The following is a 25,011-nucleotide window of genomic DNA, read 5'->3' as shown; positions in this document are numbered from 1 at the left end:
AGTTTGGGGTCAGTAATAATAATAATAAAAACATTTGTTATTATTATTTTTTTATTATTTATTTTAAGAAATATTTTTGAGCAGCAAATCAGCATATTAGAATAATTTCTTTAAGGATTATGTGACACCGAAGACTGGAGTCATAATGCTGAAAATTCAGCTTTACATCAAAGGAATAAATTGCATTTTACAATATATTCACATACAAAACACTTATTTTAAAGTGTAATAATATTTCACAATTTTACTGTTTTTACTGTATATTTAATTATATAAATACTACGGTGGCCGAGAGAGCTCAACGCGCTGCAACTTCAGAAAACACATGCAAATAGAAAAAGCACCAGCAACTCAAGAAAACATCTTCATCAATTTGACAGCAGGTGGTGTAAATGCTCACAACACAAACAAATAATGAAACACACTGCAAATGCTCACAATACAACCAAATAATGAAACACACTGCAAATGCTCACAACACAAACAAATAATGAAACACACTGCAAATGCTCACAACACAAACAAATAATGAAACACACTGCAAATGCTTACAATACAACCAAATAATGAAACACACTGCAAATGCTCACAATACAACCAAATAATGAAACGCACTGCAAATGCTCACAACACAAACAAATAATGAAACACACTGCAAATGCTTACAATACAACCAAATAATGAAACACACTGCAAATGCTTACAATACAACCAAATAATGAAACACACTGCAAATGCTCACAATACAACCAAATAATGAAACGCACTGCAAATGCTCACAACACAAACAAATAATGAAACACACTGCAAATGCTTACAATACAACCAAATAATGAAACACACTGCAAATGCTCACAATACAACCAAATACATTTTATTTGCAGTGCGTTTCTTTGTTTGGTTGTATTGTGAGCATTTGCAGCGTGTGTGTTATCAAATTGACGAAAGTTGTTTTCTTAATCTGCAGGCGTTTTTTTCTATTTGCAGTGCGTTTCTTTGTTTGGTTGAGTTGTGAGCATTTGCAGCGTGTGCGTTGTAAAATTGAGGAAGTTGTTTTCTTAATTTGCAGGTGTTTTTTCTATTTGCAGCGCGTTGAGCTCTCTCGGCCACCGTAAAATACAGCCTTGGTGACAAAAGAAGCCTTTAAAAAACATTAAAAAAACTTACAGACCTCAAACTTTTGAATGAATAAATAAATAAATGGTTGCTTGAAGGAGATCTCATATTAATTATAATATTACAGTACTAATAACTGCAGTTATTTGGACAGTAATTATGATTACCATGTTACATATTTGCAAGAGATAAAGTGATTCTGTGTGTCCAGCAGGGGAAGTAAACTTTTAGCTGTCTATATTTCTCTTTAGAAACACTTTTTCATTTTTATTGTGCCATTAGAGGAAAGGAGTTACGATAATCGAATTGTCTGGCGGCTCTTTCACGTTAGTGTCTTTTTCTGGGGATTTTTTTCGAGTGAAGGCTATATAGATTTTACTCTTAATCCAAATTCAATAGTGTTGGCACAGAGTTTGCTATGGCAGCAGATGAAGCACTCTCATCTGAAAAAGCCTCAAAGTGCTGCCTGAGCATAAAACTGGAGCAGCATACGCTTGCAAAAATATACTATGGTACAGTGATGATATGGAAATCAGCCATCAGAGAGTGTTTGATACATACCATGGTACTGAATGATAACCAGATTTATGAAAATAATATTATATAAATATTTAAATCAAATAAATTCCATGAATTCAGATTTTACTGAAATTGTTACTATGTTACAGTGATATATACAATGGCACTGAATGATAAAAAAATCTATAAATTAAAATAAAATTAAAAATAAAATAAAATAAAAAGTAGCAGGAAAGACGTATTGTGTTACTGAAGACTTTTATGTCAAATAAATTGCTGCTAACAAAAAAAAAAAAAAAACGTGGCTCATGGCTTACCATCTAAACCAACTGAAAACCAGTTTAAACGAGATACAAGACCAGCTTAAACTGGCTAGTTACACCACAGGTACCATCTGTAATGAGCAGCTTTATGTTCTCTTAAATAAGGTGAGATCTTCGATGATTCTTTTTGGATTGACTTGACAATCTTCTTGCTTCATTGCAGAAAACTAATTATGTATGATCGAGATATACGAGTCGAGATTCAAAAGATCCCGCAATATAACTTTGAAAATATACATGAAAATGTTTAAATAAATTAATAAAAGACAGACTTCAGTTGATCTTACACTTTGATTTTCATTAGCAGTGGTTTATAAAGAAAATCAAACTCACAAACGGCATCAATATTTCCTTTTACCGGGCTTTTAGTGCGATTAGACTGACATGAAGTCATGGATCTCAGTATAAAGAGAACGGAGGGAAAAAAGAAACGGGACAACGGTACAGAGGGAATCATATCAGAAAAGATATTTAATTAGTGTTGTTCCCTGAGACAAACATCTTTATTGCTTCTGCACATGATTCAGCTCTAAAGCCTAAATCGATTGGTTTGTGTTCCAGACAAGAACGATTTCTCAAATCATGTCTTGGTGAGGAGAGTGTGCTGTTACTAAGTGATTACACTTAGCGTAATGGACAATTATTTAAAATTAAATTACGATTAATTTTTTTTTTATTAATTCAACTTTTTATCTCATAATTATGACTTAAGTATGTCATAATTTCAACTTTTTAAGGCATTATTTTTTTTTTACACGACAGAAATGGGCTTCCATATGTTTTAACCATATTTTGAATTACACATTGCATTGTGTTTTAAAGGAAATGTCCAAAAATTTATCATTAATGAATGTTTTCCATTAATATTAAGCATAATATTACGATTAATAATTGAGCACCAAATAAATGAGCAGCAAATCAGCATATTATAATGATTTCTGGAGGATTATGCGACAGTGAAGACTAGAATGATGATGCTGAAAATTCAGCTTTGCTATTACAATAGAAAACAGTTATTTTAAATTGTAATAATATTTCACAATTTCCCTGTATTTTAGGAAGACTAACAGCAGGAGGAAGGGTGGTTCTGTACCTGCAGGAAGGAGATCCGGTTCTGCACCAGCGTGGAAAGATCTCTGGCCTCCTTCTCTCTCCAGTCTCCTGCTCCGTCTGCCTGACTGAGATCATGCAGGTCTGTCATGATGGTTCTGACAGAAACACACAGGAGATGCGTCAAACATCCTCCTCTATCAGCTGACAATGCACTGATTACCAGCGCTGGGTTGTAACATTAGCGCACACACACACACACACACACACAATTAGTGATTATTCATTGATGTTTTTTTCTAAAAGAGAAATCTAAAAGTAGTCATATTACATTACGTAATATATTTTTGTCATGCAATTTGTATTCAGTAATGGACTATAATTTATAAATAATCACCCCAGCACTGCTGATTATTTGTAGTACAATACTTGACCTATTTTAACCATATTTTGATCCCATTTCTACCTCAACTCTTCCTCCGGTTACATTTGGGTTTGAGGCATCGTTTTGAACAGAACTATGAAATCAAATTAATCCAATCCTGTCAAACCAAACTGAATAACTGATATACTCATGAAATCATAAAAGAGCAGCATGAATATTCAGCCCGACATCTCCTTTTGTGCTCCACAGAAGAAATAAAGTAATACAGGTCTGAAACATGTAAATGATGATCCTTTTTATTTATTGCATGAATTACTCCTTTAATAAATCAAATAATATCTCAAAAAGCTCCCAACAGAATTGAGTTTTAGACACTAGAAATGAATTCTGTTAAAGCGTCACTTGCTAACTCAAACAGATGAGCATATGCTGAGTTTATGAGGAGTTTAATTATTACTTCATCAATGAGAGACTCCTCAGGGAGCCGTCCGCTGGAAAACAGCACTGTGTTAAATGTGTATCGAACGCTTCTCTTTGTCAAAACGGAAAAACAGGTGTGAATGTGCTGATGGAGCGTCTGAGAGACACCGAGATAATGAGATATTGACAGCGTCTCTGTCCGTAATTAGTCTAGCGGGTGATAACTCAATATTAAGTGCTGCTATATTTCTATTACAGCACTATTAGTGTCTGGACCCGTTTCATAATAATGAAACTAGAAACGCGCATCAATTCTTCATCATCCAACTCACCAAAAACAATCCTGAATGTTATTAAAGCCATCAAGAACATTCACAACTCACCCCAAAAACAGAAGAATACATAAATAAACTATGTTTTGCTTTAGGAACATAAAGATTTTTTGCATTTGACAATTAATTATATGTATTTCCACAAAAATATAAAGCAGAAATAAAAATAAAAGAAATTATATTTTTAAATATAAAACTGTTTTCAACATTGATAATAATCAGAAATGTTTCTTGAGCATCATATCAGTATATTAGAATGATTTCTGAAGATCATGTGACACTGAAGACTGGAGTAATGATGCTGCTGAAAACTCAGCTGCTTATCACAGGAATAAATTACATTTTACAATATATTCAAAAATAAAACAGCTAATTTAAATTTTAACAATATTTTGCAATGTTACAATATCTTGATTTTTTTTCGATCAGGTAGGAGTACAAGTGATTTCAAAACATTTCAGCTGGTTTATATATATGGTGTATATTATTTATCTCGTAGGGCCTATAAGATGCATTTGGTGGAGTTGCGCTGTAGTAAAGCACTTCATTATTGCACTACGGTAATTATCTCTTCAGGGCGCAGTGCGAGCAGGACAAACAACAATGCAGAATATTAATAACTATGACTGGGACTGTCATATACATAACATTATAATGAGAACACTATTATAATAAAACGCTGTGAATTTTTAGAGTTTGGTTGCCACAAAAGGAGCTCATTCAGAGCCGTGCAGATACGTTCAAGTGCATTCGGGCATTTTGTGCAGATAGTCGTAATATTAATGTTATGTTGTATAAATAACGAAACGTATATGAGATAAATGGGTTAAATCCCATTGATTAATGCTTCATTCTACTGGTCATCTTCAGTGCGCGCAGCTCAAAACAGAAATGTAGAACTGTCTTATAGGCTACAATATAATGAGATATAATGATTAATGTTAACTATCTTTTAATCAAAATATAAAACATTATTTTCCCCCGTTTGTAGAGTCCGTTACACATTTTTCCTATGCATTAATGTCAGTAATTATGACTGTCGAATGTCTGACTTGAACCTTGGTCATGTATTTTGCCCCGCCCCCAAACATATGATTTGACTATCGGCAATATTCAAAAATTCCGATTCGACTATGAAAATCCTTAGTCAGGGACACCCCTAATATATATATATATATATATATATATATATATATATATATATATGACACTTTGCTACAATGTAAAGCAGTGAGTGTACAGCTTGTATAACAGTGTAAATTTGCTGTCCCCTCAAAATAACTCCACACACAACCATTAATGTCTAAACCGCTGGCCAAAAAAAATTAGTGAGTACACCCCTAAGTGAAAATGTCCAAATTGGGCCCAATTAGCCATTTTCTCTCCCCGGTGTCATGTGACTCGTTAGTGTTACAAGGTCTCAGGTGTGAATGGGGAGCAGGTGTGTTAAATTTGGTGTTATCGCTCTCACTCTCTCATACTGGTCACTGGAAGTTCAACACGGCACCTCATGGCAAAGAACTCTCTGAGGATCTGAAAAAAATTTTTTTTGCTCTACATAAAGATGGCATAGGCTATAGGAAGATTGCCAAGACCCTGAAACTGAGATGCAGCACGGTGGCCAAGACCATACAGCGGTTTAACAGTACAGGTTCCACTCAGAACAGGCCTCGCCATGGTCGACCAAAGAAGTTGAGTGCACGTGCTCAGCGTCATATCCAGAGGTTGTGTTTGGGAAATAGATGTATGAGTGCTGCCAGCATTGCTGCAGAGGTTGAAGGTGTGGGGGGGTTAGCCTGTCAGTGCTCAGACCATATGCCGCACACTGCATCAAATTGTTCTGTATGGCTGTCGTCCCAGAAGGAAGCCTCTTCTAAAGATGAAGCACAAGAAAGCCCTCAAACAGTTTGCTGAGGACAAGCAGACTAAGGACATGGATTACTGATGAGACCAACTTAAACTTATTTGATTTAAGCGTGTGTGGCGGCAACCAGGTGAGGAGTACACAGACAAGTGTGTCTTGCCTACACTCAAGCATGGGGGTGGGAGTGTCATGGTCTGGGGCTGCATGACTGCTGCCGGCACTGGGGAGCTACAGTTCATTGAGGGAACCATGAATTTCAACATGTACTGTGACATACTGAAGCAGAGATTGGGCCGCAGGGTAGAATTCCAACATGATAACGACCCCAAACACACCTCCAAGATGACCACTGCCTTGCTAAAGAAGCTGAGGGTAAAGGTGATGGACTGGCCAAGCATGTCTCCAGACCTAAACCCTATTGAGCATCTGTGGGGCATCCTCAAACGGAAGGAGGAGGAGCGCAAGGTCTCTAACATCCACCAGCTCCGTGATGTCATCATGGAGGAGTGGAAGAGGACTCCAGTGGCAACCTGTGAAGCTCCGGGGAACTCCATGCCCAAGAGTGCTGGAAAATAATGGTGGCCACACAAAATATTGACACTTTGCGCCCAATTTGGACATTTTCACTGAGGGGTGTACTCACTTTTGTGGCCAGCGGTTTAGACATTAACATTAACATACACTCACTACTTTACATTGTAGCAAAGTGTCATTTCTTCAGTGTTGTCACATGAAAAGTTATAATAAAATATTTACAAAAATGTGAGGGGTGTACTCACTTCTGTGAGTATATATATATGTATGTGTGTGTGTGTGTGTGTGTGTATATATATATATATATATATATATATATATATATATATATATAATTTTTTCAAGTATAGTAAAAATGCCATAATATATTTTTTTATTTAAAGACAATACAATAAATACTCATGTAGTTCATTAATTCTTTATGATTTCAATAAAACATTTTTTTATTTTCACATAAAATTGTTACATTAAAAAGAATTCAGAGGCTAAATGCGCTATTGTCACAATGCAATAAATCTTAATATTTTGAAAAATAGGCTTCGTGTTCTTCATACAAATTGTAGTCTTCATTATTTTTATTACTATGTCAAAATATGACCTAAATATGCTTTGAGAGAGAGATAAATTGTTTCTCCCAGATAATAATAAGGTTAAATGAGAGCAAGTGAAGTCTCCTAGTTCTCAGCATGTCTCATTTGTGTCTTTTTTAATTTCTCCTAAAGAATTAAAGACAAAACTTGAACGAAACCTCAACCAGCCTCCCCTGAGGAACAAAAGAGTATCAGTGAGCAACAGTGTGATCATACTGTACGTATCTGACCTCTGTTGATGACCGAGGTCCTGCAGCAGCGTCTCAGTGTGTTTCTGTCTGTCTGACGGCTCCACGTGACTCAGCTTCTGTATCTCGCTGCGAATAAAATACCACAGCTCTTTCACTCCGTTCTCCACCTTCCTCCGCAGTTCTTCCTGTTCTCGACCCGGACCAACTGACAAAGAGAAGAGAGATTCAAAAGTGCTTTAATTAAGCAATAATGTCTGAAAGGCTGTGAAGATAATTACAGCTAACCGGCCTCAGTACACAATGTATCTAGTTGATTTACCAGCTATTACTGTTGACACGTGTGTTTTATATAAAAAGATGGCAAGTAGATCTTTAGTCTGTGAATTCTTGAAGAAAATGTGAAAGGTTGCAATTGCTGTCGATCTTTCCTACAGATTTTGACTGTCCTCTTTTTGATTCTGCTTTCACTCTTCTCTCGCTCTACACTTCTCTGCCTACTTCTTTTGCTTTTATGTAACAAGTCCATTTCAGTGCTTTTCAAGAAACCCCTGGGTATAATCTCTCCGGGACGGATGACCCTGAATGAAGGCTCTGTTCCAAATCCTAGTGAGCTGCCCTGCTCATTCTGTATACACGGGCAGCATCCTAACTGAGATGGAACCTCAAAAGTGACTCATTTAGATGCTCTGCATACAGTATGATTCACAATTGTTGTGTTACCAAGCTAACAATGTGATACTATACTAAGCATAAAAATATTGAAATATTGGGTTAGATTATTTTGCAATATATACATTTTAAAAATGTTTCCGTGTTGAATGAACTATTATATTTGTAGTTTTATAATTTAGACTTATAAAGACTAGTTTATTTATTTATGCAAAATATATTATATATTTACTTTAAATATCAGTGGTGTCACTGAAATATACAGTGCTGCTCACTAATATTGGCACCCTTGGTAAACATGAGCAAATGCGGCTGTGAAAATAAATGTGCATCACTTATCTTTTTGATCTTTCATTCAAAAAAATCCACAAAATTCTAAACTTTCATAGAACTAAAACAATTGAAAGTGGGGGGAAACTCACATTATGAAAAAAAATTTTTTCTTCAATGCATGTTGGCTACCATTATTGGCACCCCCAGAAATTAATATGAGAAAAATATATCTGAAGTATATTCCTATTCGTATTTACATTTTGTTGTTGCACACCAGGGTGACTAGGAGCATGTAATTGTCCAGCCATGACTTCCTGTTCCACAGGATTATAAATATGAGGAACACAAAGGCCAAATTCCCTTAATCATCCATCACAAGGAGTAAAACCAAAGAATATAGTTCTGATGTGCAGAACAAGATTGCTCAACTTCACAAAATAGAAAGTGGCTGTAAGAAAAGAGCTAAAGCATTGAAAAATCTCAATTTCCACAAACAGGGCAATAATTAAGAGGTTTCAATCAACTAAAGTTGTTAAAAATCTGCCTGGAAGAGGATGTGTGTCTATATCGTCTTAATGCACAGTGAGGAGGAGAGTTTGAGTGACCAAAGACTCTCCAAGGACCACAGCTGGAGAATTGTAGAGATTAGTTGAGTCTTGTGGTCAGAAAGCTTAAAAATATATATATCAAACATCCCCTACATCACCACATGTTGTTCAAATGGGTTTCAAGAAAAAAACTCCTTGCGCATCCAAAAACAAACACCAGCATATTCAGTTATCAGACACAACTGAAATTTCAAATGGCACTGACTTCTATGGTCAGATGAAACATAAAAAAGAGCTTTTAGGCAGCAAACCCACCAGATGAGTTTGGTGCAAACAGAGATAAAAAGTACTCCATGTCCACGGTTAAATATGCTGCTGGATGTTTAATGTTTTGGGCCTATTTTTCTGTCAGAGGTCCTGGACATCTTGTTTAGATACATGGCATCATGGATTCTATCAAATACCAACAGATAAAAAATCTAAACCTGACTGCCTCTGTTAGAAATCTTATAATGGGCCATGTTTGGATCTTCCATCAAGACAGTGATCCAAAACAAACATCAAAATCAACACAAAAACGTGTCACTGAACACAAAATTAAGCTTATGCCATATCCATCCCAGTCCTCTGACCTGAACCCTGTAGAAAATGAGTGAGGTGAAATGAAGAGAAGTAGTACTAACATGGAGTTGTGAATCTGAAGGATCTGGAGATATTCTGTATGAAGGAATGGCCTCTGATCTCTTGTCAGGTGTTCTCCAAACTCTTCAGCATTATAGGAGAAAACTCAGAGCTGTTATCTAGGGAAAAGTGCGTTGCCATAATTGGGTGCCAATAACCGTGGCTAACGTGAACTAGAGGAAAACATTTCTTTCATAAAGGGAATTTCCTCCTACTTTCCATTGATTTACTTCAATGATAGGTTAGAATTTAGTACATTTTTAAAATGAAAGATCAAAAGGATAAACAATGCAGATTTATTTTCACAGCCGCCTTTGCTCATATTTACCAAGGGTGCCAATATTAGTGAGCAGCACTGTATATTCACAGGAACTCTGTTTTTTATTTTAATCAAATGCAAATTCATGTCCCAGTCACATTTTCTTGGCTAAACATTTCTTACACTATCAGAAGAAGAGAAAAAGCAAAACAAATTGATTGACAATGTAATCAATATTCTGTTTATTAAAGCCAAGTATGAAACTCATCAAGTTAGTGTTTTTAAGCATTTTACATTTATTCCATCATAATAACTCAAGGCAGTAACAATTTAAACAATATATTTTATTTTGTGAACATTTCTTTTTAATAGTTAACTTTCAACTATTTTTGAATTTTTCGGATCATCAGTCATCAAAGCTTGCTAAATATGTTTTCAGGCCATTTCAAGTCTTCTCAAGTCTTAGTGGTTATATCTAGGTGTGTGAGTTGTTTACTTACTTTTTAAAATTAGTCTTCTCATTAACGCCATTACATTGTTAATTCAGACTGATTCGAGGAACGAGGAACGCATTCTCCGGAGACTCCGGAGACGAGGAACGCAAGAGGCGGATTTCTATCTTATTCTATCTAACCAAAAACATGTGTATTTGATACATTTCAAATATTTTAATTTGACTTATTTACCCTTACTTGGTTTTAATAATAATAATAATAATAATAATAATAATAAACTTTATTTTATATAGCTCCTTTAAAAGTAGCATCTTAAAACGCTTTACATACATATACAAATTTGAAGTAAAAAAGATACACACAAAAGTACAGGCAGTAAAAAACAAATAAAACAATACAAGGCCAATATAATAAAACAAAAAGTAATCACATAAAAGCTACCCTAAAAAAGTTTTATGGGATGATTTAAAAACACTAAGGGATTCTGCATTTCTAATCTTAGAGGGTAGGGAATTCCACAATTTAGGAGCCAATGAAGAGAAAGCCCGATCACCCATAGTTTTAAGCCGAGTTGATTGAACAGTTAAAAGACCAGCTTCAGAAGAGCGTAGAACACGTGTAGGTGTGTAGTGGGTTAAAAGCTCCGACAAATATTGAGGAGCCAAATTATTCAAGGCCTTATAAGCATGATAATTTTAAAATCAATACGAAAACTAACAGAAAGCCAGTGCTATTTTTCCAAGACAGGTGTGATGTGCTCCCTTGCACTGGTCCTAGTCAGTATTCTGGCAGCTGAATTTTGTACCAACTGTAATTTACTTAGGGTAGCTTTTGAAACTCCAGCCAGCAAAGCATTACAATAATCAATCCCCGAAAACACAAAAGTGTTGATTAACTTTTCAGCCACAGAAAAAATTCAACATGGGACGTAATTTGGCAATGTTTCCGAGATGAAAAAAAGATGCTTTGACTCTATTACGAACATGCAGATCAAATGTTAAGTTGGTGTCAAATATCAAATATCAAATATACCCCCAGATTTTTTAGTTTAGTTTGAAACTGTAAAGCAGAGCCATCCAGACCTAAAGTTGCGGACTCTGCTTTGTGCAACTGGTGAGGGGAACCAATAAGCATCACTTCAGTCTTATCACTGTTTAGAAAGAGCAAATTTTCAGACATCCATTTTTTCAGTAAGAAAAGACACAGGCATATTGACATATTGTATGTATGTAGATCTGAGTGTCATCGGCATAAAAGTGAAAGTTAAGACCAAGTGTTCTTAAAAGTTGGCCAAGAGGAAAAATGTAAATACTAAAAAGTAAAGGGCCCAAAACTGATCCCTGGGGAACACCAGAGTGCACCACACCGACCATTTTAGTATCATTGTAGTATCAAATGAAATAGTATATTTGCCGTTTAATAGTTTCAAAATATTCCAAACAAATCTCTAAATCCCAGAAAGATATTGTAAATATATTCCTTTGTACATTTAGAAATTTGTTAAAATGATAAAACTACAAATCAGGGTTTTATTAAATAAAACCATAAGAAACATTTTTTCGAAATGAAATAAATGTTAACTGAAACAAACAAAAATAAAAATGAGTAAAAACTGTATACACTTTTTAAAAATAATAAAAATGATTACATACTTTACATACATACTGTAGATACAAGTACAATATAACTAATGCAAATGCTGTTCTAATCTAGTGAAGAATCATTCAAATAAGTACTCTGACTGTGGCTGTGAGGTTTAGGTGAGCAGCTTCCTCCTCTAATCCTGCTCTCATTACAACAGAGGTGACCTGAGAGAGACACACAGCAAGAGTGACTTCTATAGGGGTCAGAACAAGACGTGAAGCAGCGCCAGAGAGACAGGCTCTTTAAGGATGATTCTTATACATCTGTGACCTGTGCTCTTCTGGCCCGGGGTGACGATGCTACTGCTGCTGCTGCTGATGTTGGTAGTTATTTCTGGCAGATCCTGCAGCAAGGAGATTTCCCCGACCCTGACCCATTTGCTAGCCATGATTATGCATGTAAAGACTTGAATACACACACAAACATGTGCAAACATTCAAACTCTACCTACACAATGACTCATGCTGTTGTGCTTCTGTTAGACCTACATGGACGTCAATCTGCAAGTCTAAATCAGAATATAAACAACTATTTTTTATGTTAAAATGCATTATTGTATCCCAGTATCATTTGTAACTGTAAGTAAGACATAGGTTTATTTCCTTGGAAAATGTCATATTCTCGCCAACGCTCAAGTCTTAATTTTACACCCTGGGTGGAACTGCAGGGGTCTGGAGAACAGTTTATGCATTTTGAGATTTATATTTGAATGAAAGCAATCCAACCTAATTTGAGGAAACAAACTGCTACTGATGATGCATAGTTTGTTATATCTGTCACAAAATACTCCCTTGCTGGTTAACAAAGGAAATTAAATTCTTGTTAGAAATGTGGGCAGAAAAAAACCCAAAAACAAAACTCACTCGATTAAAAGGCTTAAGCTGTTATGATTGTACAGTAGGAAGCATACTTATAGACAGAAAGCATGAATAATTGTGTTAATTTATTAAAATTGTGTCCAACTGCTTTACATTAAAATAGAACTGACAGCCATTACACATTTAAAATTCAGAATTTTAATAAATAAATAATATACACTCACCTAAAGGATTATTAGGAACACCTGTTCAATTTCTCATTAATGCAATTATCTAATCAACCAATCACATGGCCGTTGCTTCAATGCATTTAGGGGTGTGGTCCTGGTCAAGACAATCTCCTGAACTCCAAACTGAATGTCAGAATGGGAAAGAAAGGTGATTTAAGCAATTTTGAGCGTGGCATGGTTGTTGGTGCCAGACGGGCCGGTCTGAGTATTTCACAATCTGCTCAGTTACTGGGATTTTCACGCACAACCATTTCTAGGGTTTACAAAGAATGGTGTGAAAAGGGAAAAACATCCAGTATGCGGCAGTCCTGTGGGCGAAAATGCCTTGTTGATGCTAGAGGTCAGAGGAGAATGAGCCGACTGATTCAAGCTGATAGAAGAGCAACTTTGACTGAAATAACAACTCGTTACAACCGAGGTATGCAGCAAAGCATTTGTGAAGCCACAACACGCACAACCTTGAGGCGGATGGGCTACAACAGCAGAAGACCCCACCGGGTACCACTCATCTCCACTACAAATAGGAAAAAGAGGCTACAATTTGCACGAGCTCACCAAAATTGGACGGTTGAAGACTGGAAAAATGTTGCCTGGTCTGATGAGTCTCAATTTCTGTTGAGACATTCAGATGGTAGAGTCAGAATTTGGCGTTAACAGAATGAGAACATGGATCCATCATGCCTTGTTACCACTGTGCAGGCTGGTGGTGGTGGTGTAATGGTGTGGGGGATGTTTTCTTGGCACACTTTAGGCCCCTTAGTGCCAATTGGGCATCGTTTAAATGCCACGGCCTACCTGAGCATTGTTTCTGACCATGTCCATCCCTTTATGACCACCATGTACCCATCCTCTGACGGCTACTTCCAGCAGGATAATGCACCATGTCACAAAGCTCGAATCATTTCAAATTGGTTTCTTGAACATGACAATGAGTTCACTGTACTAAAATGGCCCCCACAGTCACCAGATCTCAACCCAATAGAGCATATTTGGAGCTTCGTGCCCTGGATGTGCATCCCACAAATCTCCATCAACTGCAAGATGCTATCCTATCAATATGGGCCAACATTTCTAAACAATGCTTTCAGCACCTTGTTGAATCAATGCCACGTGGAATTAAGGCAGTTCTGAAGGCGAAAGGGGGTCAAACACAGTATTAGTATGGTGTTCCTAATAATCCTTTAGGTGAGTGTATATATATAATAAAAAAAAAATCATGAATGCATTTGGTCTTATTGCATGTTGGAGTGACTTCTGAAGGATCATGTGACAGTGAAGATTGGAGTAATGATGCTGAAAATTCAGGTTTGATCACAGGAATAAATTGCATTTTACAATATATTCAAATAGAAAACAGTTGTAATAATATTTCACATTATTTTTGACTTTACTATATTTTTTTAAGCATAAGATACTAAAAACATTAAAACAATTAAATTTTTTTGCCAACCCCAAACTTTTGAACTATAAAAGTGTAAATTATACAAATGTAAAAGTTACTTAGAGTTAATTTTGTAGATTCTACTGAGAATGTAAGTGTATTTATATCTTACCGAACTGACAGATACTCCATTTGTTTTAAAACTTTTACTTAAAATGCGTTAAAATAAAAACACATTCAAGATTCATTCATATTAAAGATGCATTGTCTAAACAAAAATCTCTTAAAATCTTCTGTTTAGGAAGACTATGAGTGTTTGGGTTATGTGTATAGAAAGGTTTTGTTAGGGTTCAGAAATAGAGACTCACTCCTGATGATCTCCTCTCTTACCGTCTCCAGACAATCTCTGAAAGCTGTGGATCTTCTGTTTGGCTCGGCTTAGCTGTTCCTCAAGAGACCGCAGTCTTCCTGATGATATTGGCCCATCCGACTGTCCTTCTGGAATCCTGCAAAACAAAACACACATGGTTTGTTAGCGAACTCCTTCCGCAGCTTAAAGTGTTTGCAAACTCGCAGCATTCACGAAGAAAGCAATCAGTCCACCAACGCTGTGTAAACAAATGCAAAACTACAAGCTCCAAATGTTGATTCACTGGAGTCTGATTACCAATTTTATGAATAAAATAATCATAAATGTCTGCTGTGATGTTCAATAGCGTTTAGTGCGCTGCATAAATTTGCTGCTTACATTCGTCTAAAGCATAATTGCTAATTACAGTTTGACTGTTCGTTTCTATTCAGCTGATTTAGATGAAATCACCCCTTAACTAATGAGCCTTTGGGAAACTCTGCATGACACCAACAACTGCTCATTTAACATCGTATATTATCATATTGGCCTTATTTTATTTCTGAATGTTTCCTGAATATTTCCATTTGTTTTCCATGCGACAGTAAACGGGTCAATATCCGTCCAAGTGCTGAAACCACTGAGTAGATCGTTTAATATGGTAATCATGCATTAATATTAATACCGCTGCTGCATGCATATGCATGAGGGTCTATATGCAAAGGAACAAAGATTAGCGTGGAGAAATCAATAGAGCATGTTAGCACAATTTTCAAGAGTGGAGGAGGGAATACTAATTGATTCAAAAGATGCAAAAAGGCTTTAATTTTAAAGCAAATAACAAAAACAACCGTGAGTGCTGAGAAAACTTTTTTTTTTTAAAGAAATTAGCACTTTTATTAACCAAGGATGCATTAAATTGATCAAATGTGACCGTACATACATTTATAGTGTTTGCACAAGATTTCTATTTCAAATAAATACAGTTTTTTTAAACTTTCTATTCATCAGATAACCCTGAAATAAGAAATGTATCATGATTTTCACAGAAATATTACCTGTTTCCAACACTGATAATAATCAGAAATGTTTATTGAGCGGCAAATCAGCATGTTACTGTAGAATGATTTCTAAAGGACCATGACACTGAAGACTGGAGTAATAATGCTGAAAATTTAGGAATAAATGACATTTTAACATTTCACAATATTACTGTTTTTACTGTATTTTTTTTGGTTAGTGAAAGTGTGAAATACACAACATTTTGAAAGTATACAGGTACATCTCAATTTGAATATCGTGAAAAAGTAAATTTTTTCTTGTAACATTTAAAAAAGTGAAACTCATATATTTTAGATTCATTACATGTAAAGTAAAACATTTCAAAAGTTTTTTTGTTTTAATTTTGATAATTAGAGCTTACAGCTCATGGAATTCAAAAATCAGTATCTCAAAATATTAGAATATTTACATCAGAATCAGAATGAGCTTTATTGGACAAGTATGTTTACACATACTTGTTGTAGTGACAGAAGCTCCACAGTGCAACAGAAAGACAGCAACAGGACAGGACACAGATAATAAAAGAATAATATACAAATGACCAAATAGGCAATGTACAAAGCAGAAAAAACACAATATATAATATAGACAACTATGTAAATACAGGTCAAGTATGTGCAAATTAGAAATGAGAAAATAAAAATAAAATAAGTGAGTGTGGTGAATGGATAATGTATTATAGTTGTGTGTTCCACATTTATTGTTCAGTGTTCATGAGATGGACTGCCTGAGGGAAGAAACTGTTCCTATGTCTGGTCGTTCTGGTGCTCAGAGCTCTGTAACGTCGACCAGACGTAACAGTTCAAAGAGGGAGTGTGCTGGGTGTGAGGGGTCCAGAGTGATTTTACCAGCTCTTTTGCTCACTCTGGATGAGTACAGTTCTTGGAGAGTGGGGAGGATTGTACCAATGATTCGCTCAGCAGTCCGGACTACCCTCCATAGTCTTCTGAGGTCAGATTTGGTAGCTGAGCTGAACCGGACAGTTATTGATGTGCAGAGGATGGATTCAATGATGGCGGAGTAGAACTGTTTCAGTAAGTCCTGTGGCAGGTTGAACTTCCTCAGCTGGTGAAGAAACTACAACCTCTGCTGGGCCTTTCTGACAATGGAGTCTATATGAATATCGCACTTCAGGTCCTGGGAGATGGTGGTGCCGAGGAATCTGAATGACTCCACTGCAGTCACAGTGCTGTTCATGATGGTGAGTTGGAGGAGAGCAGGGGGGTTTCTCCTGAAGTCAACAATCAGCTCCACAGTTTTGAGCGTGTTAAGCTCCAGGTTATTAAGACTGCACCATACAGCCAGCTCCTTAACCTCCTGTCTGTAAGCAGACTCGTCACCGTCCTGGATGAGGCCGATCAGTGTGGTGTCGTCTGCAAACTTCAGGAGCTTGACAGAGGGGTCTTTAGATGTGCAGTCGTTGGTGTAGAGGAAGAAGAGTAGTAGGGAGAATACGCAGCCCTGAGGAGTTCCAGTGCTGATGGTTCGAGTGCTGGATGTGAATTTACCAAGCTTTATTAACTGGTGTCTGTCTGTCAGGAAGCTGTTGATCCAATGACAGACGGAGGTGGGGACGGAGAGCTGGGTTAGTTTATTCTGAAGGGTGTCTGGGATGATGGTGTTAAAAGCGGAGCCTAAGTCCACAAACAGGATCCTCACATAAGTCCCTGGTCTGTCCAGATGCTGCAGGGTGAAGTGCAGTCCCATGTTGACTGCATCATCCACAGACCTGTTTGCTCTGTAGGCAAACTGCAGGGGGTCCAGTGATGTCCTTCAGATAAGCCAAAAGCCAAAACCTTTCAAATGATTTCATGGCTACAGACGTTAGAGCCACAGGTCTGTAGTCATTAAGTACAGTAATTTTGGATTTCTTTGGGACGGGGATGATGGTGGAGCGTTTGAAGCATGAGGGGACTTCACACAGCTCAAGTGATCTGTTGAAGATCTGTGTGAAGATGGGGGCCAGGTGATCAGCACAGGATTTCAGACAGGCTGGTGACACACCGTCTGGGCCTGGTGCTTTCCTTCTTTTGTTCTTCCTGAAGGCCTGGCACACATCTTCTTCGCTGGTTTGAATTGTAGGTGTGGGGGAGAGGAGGGTTGCTGGAGGTGTTAATGGTTGTGTGGAGAGGTGTTCAGAGCGGGTGTGGGGTGATTTTTCAAAATGACAATAAAACTCGTTCAGGTCGTCTGCCAGGTGTTTATTCTCCACAGTACTGGGGGATGGTGTCTTGTAACTGGTGATATCCTTCAATCCTCTCCACACTGAAGCAGGATCACTGGAAGAGATTTTTTTCCTGAGCTTGTCAGAATAATTCTTCTTTGCCACTCTGATCTCCTTTTCCAGTGTGTATTTGACCTGTTTGTACAATACTTTATCCCCTTTTCTGTAAGCATCTTCTTTGGCCTGACGGAGCTGTCTGAGTTTTGCAGTGAACCATGGTTTGTCATTGTTGTAGATCAGACGAGTCCTGTTAGGAATGCACATATCCTCACAGAAACTGATATATGATGTTACAGTCTCTGTGAGCTCGTCCAGATCGGTGGCAGTGGCTTCAAAAACAGTCCAATCAGTAAGGTCGAAACAGGCTTGTAAGTCCTGCTCTGTTTCATTAGTCCATCTTTTAACAGATCTTAATACAGGCTTTGCAGACTTAAGTTTCTGCCTGTAGGACGGAATAAGATGAACCAAACAGTGATCAGAGAGTCCTAAAGCTGCTCGTGGAACCGAGTGATATGCGTCCTGAATGTTGAGAGGATCCTGAGAGCAATGCACAATAGCTGCCATCAGCGGCGCCATCTTGGATTATATCATTATACATTTGAGTTTCAATTAATGACCATCCCTACAGTATAAATTCCGGGTATCTCTTGTTCTTTGAAACCACAATAATGGGGAAGACTGCTGACTTGGCAATGATCCAGAAGACAAACATTGAAGCCCTCCACAAAGAGGGTACGTCACAGAGGGTCATTACTGAAAGGTGTGGCTGTTTACAGAGTGCTGTATCAAAGCATTTTAAATGCAAAGTTGATTGGAAGGAAGAATTTGGTTAGGAAAAGGTGCACAAGCAACAGGGATGACCGCAAGCTTGAGAATACTATCAAGCAAAGCTGATTCAAACACTTGGGAGAGCTTCTCAAGGAGTGGACTGAAGCTGGAGTCAGTGCATCAAGAGTCACCACGCTCAGACGTCTTCAGGAAAAGGGCTACCAAGCCACTTCTGAACCAGAGACAACATCAGAAGCGTCTTACCTGGGCTGTGAAGAAAAATAACTGGACTGTTGCTCAGTGGTCCAAAGTCCTCGTTTCAGATTAAAGTAAATTTTGCATTTCATTTGGAAATCAAGGTCCCAGAATCTGGAGGAAGAGTGGAGAGGCACAGATTCCATGTTGCTTGAAGTCCAGTGTGAAGTTTCCACAGTCAGTGATGATTTGGGCTGCCATGTCATCTGCTGGTGTTGGTCCACTGTGTTTTCTGAAGTCCACGGTCAACGCAGCCATCTACCAGGAAATTTTAGAGCACTTCATGCTTCCTTCTGCTGACAAGCTTTATGGAGATGCTGATTTCATCTTTCCAGCAGGACTTAGCACCTGCCCACACTGCCAAAGGTACCGAAAGCTGGTTCAGTGACCATGATGTTACTGTGCTTGATTGGCCAGCAAACTCGCCTGACCTGAACCCCATAGAGAATCTATGGGCTATTGTCAAGAGGAAGATGAGAGACCAGACCCAACAATGCAGATGACCGGAAGGCCGCTATCAAAGCAACCTGGGCTTCCATACCACCTGAGCAGTGCTGATTGCCTCCATGCCACGCCGCATTGATGCAGTAATTCATGCAAAAGGAGGCCCAACCAAGTATTGAGTGCATAGAAATGATTTCTGTTTAAAATATCCTTTTTTATTGATCTTATGTAATATTCAAATTTTCTGAGACACTTGAATAAAGGCTTGAAATATTTCACTCTATGTGTAATGAATCTATATAATATATGGGTTTCACTTTCTGAAATGAGTGAAAAAATATTTACCTTTTTCCCGATATTCAAATTTTTTGAGAAGTACCTGTAGCCTTAGTTATTGAGACTTTTGAGAAACTCCCTTGATCTGAAAAAAAAAAATTATGTTGCATGAAATACAATCTGTGAAGAAAGCTATAATGAATAATTAGATTAAGGTTTCTCGAGGCTGCAGCAATATTATCCCAAACAACCTTCCAATTAGATTCAGATTACAAAAGTTCCAGGTCTTTAATGCAATAAACATCCAATTAAGATTTAATAGGAACATTCTAATATTATATCATATAATTCGGATGCCTCAGACTTCATGAAGGCAAATTGAGAGCCGTTTTGCTTTAAGCGAAACACATAACTGTAAAGTAAAAAAAAAAAAAAACACCCTGGCAGATTGAATTGGTCTTTCATTTCCTGAAATGAACGAATAGACCCACATTCCATAACATCTGAATTATGCCTCTCTAACTGCAGTTTGTAAAAGAAGTAGGTCGGCCCGCTGTAAACAGCTTTGCATCATGATAAAGAGCTATAGAATCCAGTTCATTCTATAAACACCTGCGGATACTAATGAGGTCATGCTAGTCATTTACATTATGACTGAAAGTATAGAGACAGTTAAAACGATAGTTCACCCCCCCCCCCCAAAAAAAAAGAAAATAATTTATTCACCTACAAGTTGTTCCAAACCTGTATGAATTTCCTCTGTTGAATGCAAAAGAAGATATTTTGAAGAATGTGGGTAACTGGACAGTTGATGAACTCCATTGACTTCCATAGTATTTTTTTTTTCCCCATACAATGGAAGTCAATGGGTACCATCAACTCTTCGGTTATCCACATTCTTCAAAATATGTTTTGTAGAATGGATGAAGTTCTTTCTTCAGTTGAACAAAAATAAGATATTTTGAAGAACCGAGCAGTTGGTGATTCCCATTGACTTACATAGTTTTTTTTTCCATACTATGGAAGTAAATGGCTCCCATCAACTTTTCAGTTTCCAACATTCTTTAAAGTATATTCTTTTGTGTTCAACAGAAGAAACAAACTCACACAAGTTTGGAACTTGAGGGTGAGAAAATGATGACAATATTAATTTTTGGGTGCACTATCCCTTTAAAGGTCTCAAGGTCTCCCAATCTCATGTTAATCTTGAGTACCTATAGAGTAGTACTACATCCTTCATATCTCCAAAAAGTCTTTAGTTTGATCACATTTATAAAAGAAAGATACAGCTTTACAATTCTCTCCGGAAAAAGCCAAGCTCTTGGAGGCGCACCGTGTGGGCGGAGCTTAAGAGTGATGAGCACTTGCTCCGATCGCCAACAAAACAGGGACATTTGAAGCCGTTTCACTTACCATATGCAGTTCTGAATCATGACCGGGATCTTTTATAGCGTGGACCGCTCCATCTTTCAGTATCAAACGATGTGCAAATCCAGCGTCGAACTGGGCCTTGTTTATAAAACGTTCGTCAACAAACGCACTTGAGAAACTCCGTTGCTGCCCTAAATAAACAAACTGCATCCACTGTTCCACGCTGTGTTCTGTTGGGAAGCTGAACAAGGTTATCTTTCCCTTACAACCAAAAACACACTTCTTTAGAGACATTCTTCCTGAGCGAGTCCCGTGCAGTGCAGCCGAATGAAGCGTGTTGACGGGCGCGCTCTCACTCTCGCTCTGGTCGATGCGTGCACGAGCACGTTCTTCTGGGAGAAATGCCCATATAAGGAGTTCCACCGTCGTTTACGTCAGTAAGAGCCATGATTGAAAAAAAAACTTTCCGAAACTTGTACGAACCCGGAAGGAAGATTTTTGCCACAAAAATACTCAGTCATACTTCCAAATCGTTTTTTGAAACTTTGGCCATGCTTAGCATGATAATCCAACTCTTTAACAGTGTAAATAACATGCATTGTACCCCCCATTTAAATATTTAGGAAGCCAGCCGAGACTAAATTATTCGGACTACACAGCAAGAGCGGAAAAAGAGAGAGAAATCGGGAAGCTTGTGGCCCTCAGGTGTTTGCAGTGAAGCTCTTTTCCCTTCGGCCCCTGAACGTTCCTCTACACAAGGCCCCTATCAGCTCCCGTCTGGTAACGACTGCTAGATACTCGAAACCAACTTCAAAGAGCGCAGATGGTTCAGCGTTCAAGGCTGCAAATATATATCTGCAATATATGCAAATGGGAACTATATATATATATATAAATGTATGCAAATGAATAGTGCCTGAGGACTATTGAATTTAAGTATAAATGAAACATGTTATTAGAGAGCAGAAAAGCTCAGTTCAATTCCATCTAACGAGTGCGAGACACGAGCATCAGAGGGGCAGAACTTCAGAACTGCTGATGGAGAGCAAAACAGAGTCTGATACAGGAGGGAATGGTGGCCAAATGACATTACAGTGAGTGAATTACTGTCAGTCACTGCTGCATGCAGTGCTCCGAGAGGAAATTACAAGGGTCGCGAGATTAGTCACAAGATGATGATGGAGGCCGAAGCCTGAAGATCACACAGATACAGTGATGAAAACGAGGTAAGAAGATCTGAATACTGCGAAATGATTAGCGAATACGAACAAACCTCTAATCCTATGGTAAGTGTGCTGTTACTTTTTAAAGCAATCAGACTGAAGGTTTTCACCTGCTGGATGATGAAATAGTTGGAAAAATCCCACAGACTTACACTGAAAGAGGAACCCGAGCCATATCTACAAACCAGAATACCACAGAGACCTGAGGAGGAACTCTGTTCAATGGCACCAGTAAGAAAACACTCTGAATACCATATTAACTGCATATCAACATGTTCAAATCATCCAGAACACCCAAGCAACTGTGTACCAATGAGTAACAACCATCCAGAACACCCTAGCGACTGCATAGCAACATTACGATCAACCAGAACAACTATCTAACAACTATATAACAATGCTACAACAATCCAGAACATACAAGCAACAGCATAGCAACATGTAACAACCATCCAACACCCTAGCAACTGTAAAGCAAGGTTACAACCCAAACATCCAAGAAACTGCATAGCAACATTACAACAATCCAGAATACACAAGTAACTGCATAGCAACATGTTACAATCATCCAGAACACCCTAGCAACTGTAAAGCAGGTGTTGTAGAACAGAGCGGGTCCTTAAGAGCAACTCCGTATTCAGGGTGAGATACAGTGAGAGAGAGAGAGCGAGAGAGCGAGAGAGAGAGAGAGAGGGGAGCGCGAGTACAGCGAAAAGATGCAGAATGGATATGTAGAGACTGGACGTGTTGTTACGACCAGGGCACAGTTACAGCTGTAACGTTAATCACCGTGCAACTACTGTTAACTTACTTCGTCCCAAGTCTCCCCTGTTATCTCCGACCACGGTCAGGGACAGAGCAGGAAGGGTTAACACAGGGTTACAACCCAAACATCCAAGAAACTGCGTAGCAACATTGCAACAATCCAGAACACACAAGCAACTGCATAGCAACATCCAGAACACTCTTAGAAACAGTGTATCAATGAGTAACAACCATCCAGAACACCCGAGTAACTGCATAATAACATTACGATCATCCAGAACACCCTAGCAACTGTATAGCAATGCTACAGCCATCCAGAGCATCCTTGCAACTGTATAGCAATGCTACAGCCATCCAGAGCATCCTTGCAACTGAATAGTAACATTACAACCATCCAGAACACCTATAACTATAACATACACCTATAACAAGCCCCCTATAACATCCTAGAAACCACACAGTAATGTGTTAAAAGCACTAGAACACACTAGCAACCGTATGACAATGCCCTGGCAATCATCTCAAATGTCGTGTCAACACAAAACTAAATATGCTGCAATGTGGGTGAACTTTTCTGCTAATAGTCAAAATCTGGCTGTGCATACTAAGTGCAGCAGACGATATTCTTAATCATAAGAGACCTTTTAGTGAAGAGAAGCTATTTCATTTTCTGTGTTTGTTTTGTGTGTTTTTGGCAAATGCCACTATGAAGAATGTCTGTGGCTGAATATTTTCCAGAGCTCGGTGGCAATTTTAATTGGACATATAATGCTATTGATAGAAAGCACACATATCTTCAGCCAGCCTGAGGGTGTGAGCGCTGAGTCTCTGTGAAACAAATCAACGTTATGATGTGTGGAGAAAGCTTCATAAAAATGCACCCCCCCCCACACACACACACACATAGGCCGTTGTTAAAGACCATTCCATTTCACATCAGCACAGGCTGCAAATATTTTATTGCTTAGAGCATCAATTCCCATGTTAATGTATCTATCCAGTAGGTTTTTAGCATCACTTTATGATAGTATGTGCATGAATAAATGACACAAAACACTAAAAGCGCCTTCAGGCATTTGAACTGCTTTGTTGAAGATATTCATTTAAGAAATGTTTTGTTATTTTTAGGAGAAATGAGAGGTTCTTTCAATATGGGTGCAGTAATGTAGACTTTACATTTGTATATCATTGTTTTCCAAAATAAATAAAAATATAAAAACATATTGACATAACAGAAAATATAAATTATCATAATAAAATACCTTGGGCATAGGTTTGATTTTGACATTGGTGGGAACCTAACAGCATAAACAAAAGTACATCAAACTGTATCTCTATATCAGGGGTGCCCGACCCTGTTCCTGGTGATCGACTGTCTGGCAAAGTTCAGCTCCAACTCTAATCAAACACACCTGAAGCAACTAATTAAGATCTTCAGGATCGTGTGAAAATTAAAGGCAGGTGTGTTTGATTAGAGTTGGAGCTAAACTTTGCAGGACAGTCGATCGCCAGGAACAGGGTTGGGCACCCCTGCTCTACAGTTATCCATCTTATGTTTCCTCTTAAGGTGTAACTTTATTATTATTATTTTATTTTTTTTGTTAACCTGGCAACACATCCCCTCCAAAAATTAACCCTGGTTTCATTATTTTTTTTTAAATCACCATGGTTACAATAGTTAAACCATGGTAACCACAAATCAACCATGATTTTGCTACACTAACCATAGTTTAACCTGGGTACAAACTGTGGTTATACAAATGGTACAATATGTGAAAAAATTTGATTTGCATCTGTGTATACTTTTTGTTTTCATAACTGTACTGCACTTTAATGGTTTGATGTTTTGTAGGCTGCTGTTTAATTAAAAAAGAAAGAATCAGTAAAAAAAGATTTGCAATACACGCCCTGAAGTTTTTATTTGAATCAAATGATTTGTGAACCCGCTCTGAAGTCATAATCTAAGTCAAAAGGTTCACGATATGCGCTCAA

The 25,011-nt window shown here is 37.7% G+C and overlaps 1 protein-coding gene across 1 annotated transcript in view; it reads right to left on the bottom strand.

Moving 5' to 3' along the window:
- Positions 1–25,011, bottom strand: part of LOC306880509 (alpha-(1,6)-fucosyltransferase-like) — a 44,344-nt gene that overhangs the window by 15,007 nt on the left and 4,326 nt on the right. Inside the window, exons 2-4 of the mRNA XM_079434060.1 lie at positions 14,673–14,788; positions 7,364–7,529; positions 3,052–3,166 (exon numbers count right to left, since the gene is read on the bottom strand). Coding sequence (XP_079290186.1) covers positions 3,052–3,166; positions 7,364–7,529; positions 14,673–14,788 — 397 coding nt within the window. The remainder of the gene's footprint in view (positions 1–3,051; positions 3,167–7,363; positions 7,530–14,672; positions 14,789–25,011) is intronic.

The sequence above is a fragment of the Barbus barbus genome (assembly GCF_936440315.1).
Source record: "Barbus barbus genome assembly, chromosome: 14".
NCBI classification, from domain to species: Eukaryota; Metazoa; Chordata; class Actinopteri; order Cypriniformes; family Cyprinidae; genus Barbus; species Barbus barbus.
This window is presented reverse-complemented; position numbering and strand designations above follow the sequence as displayed.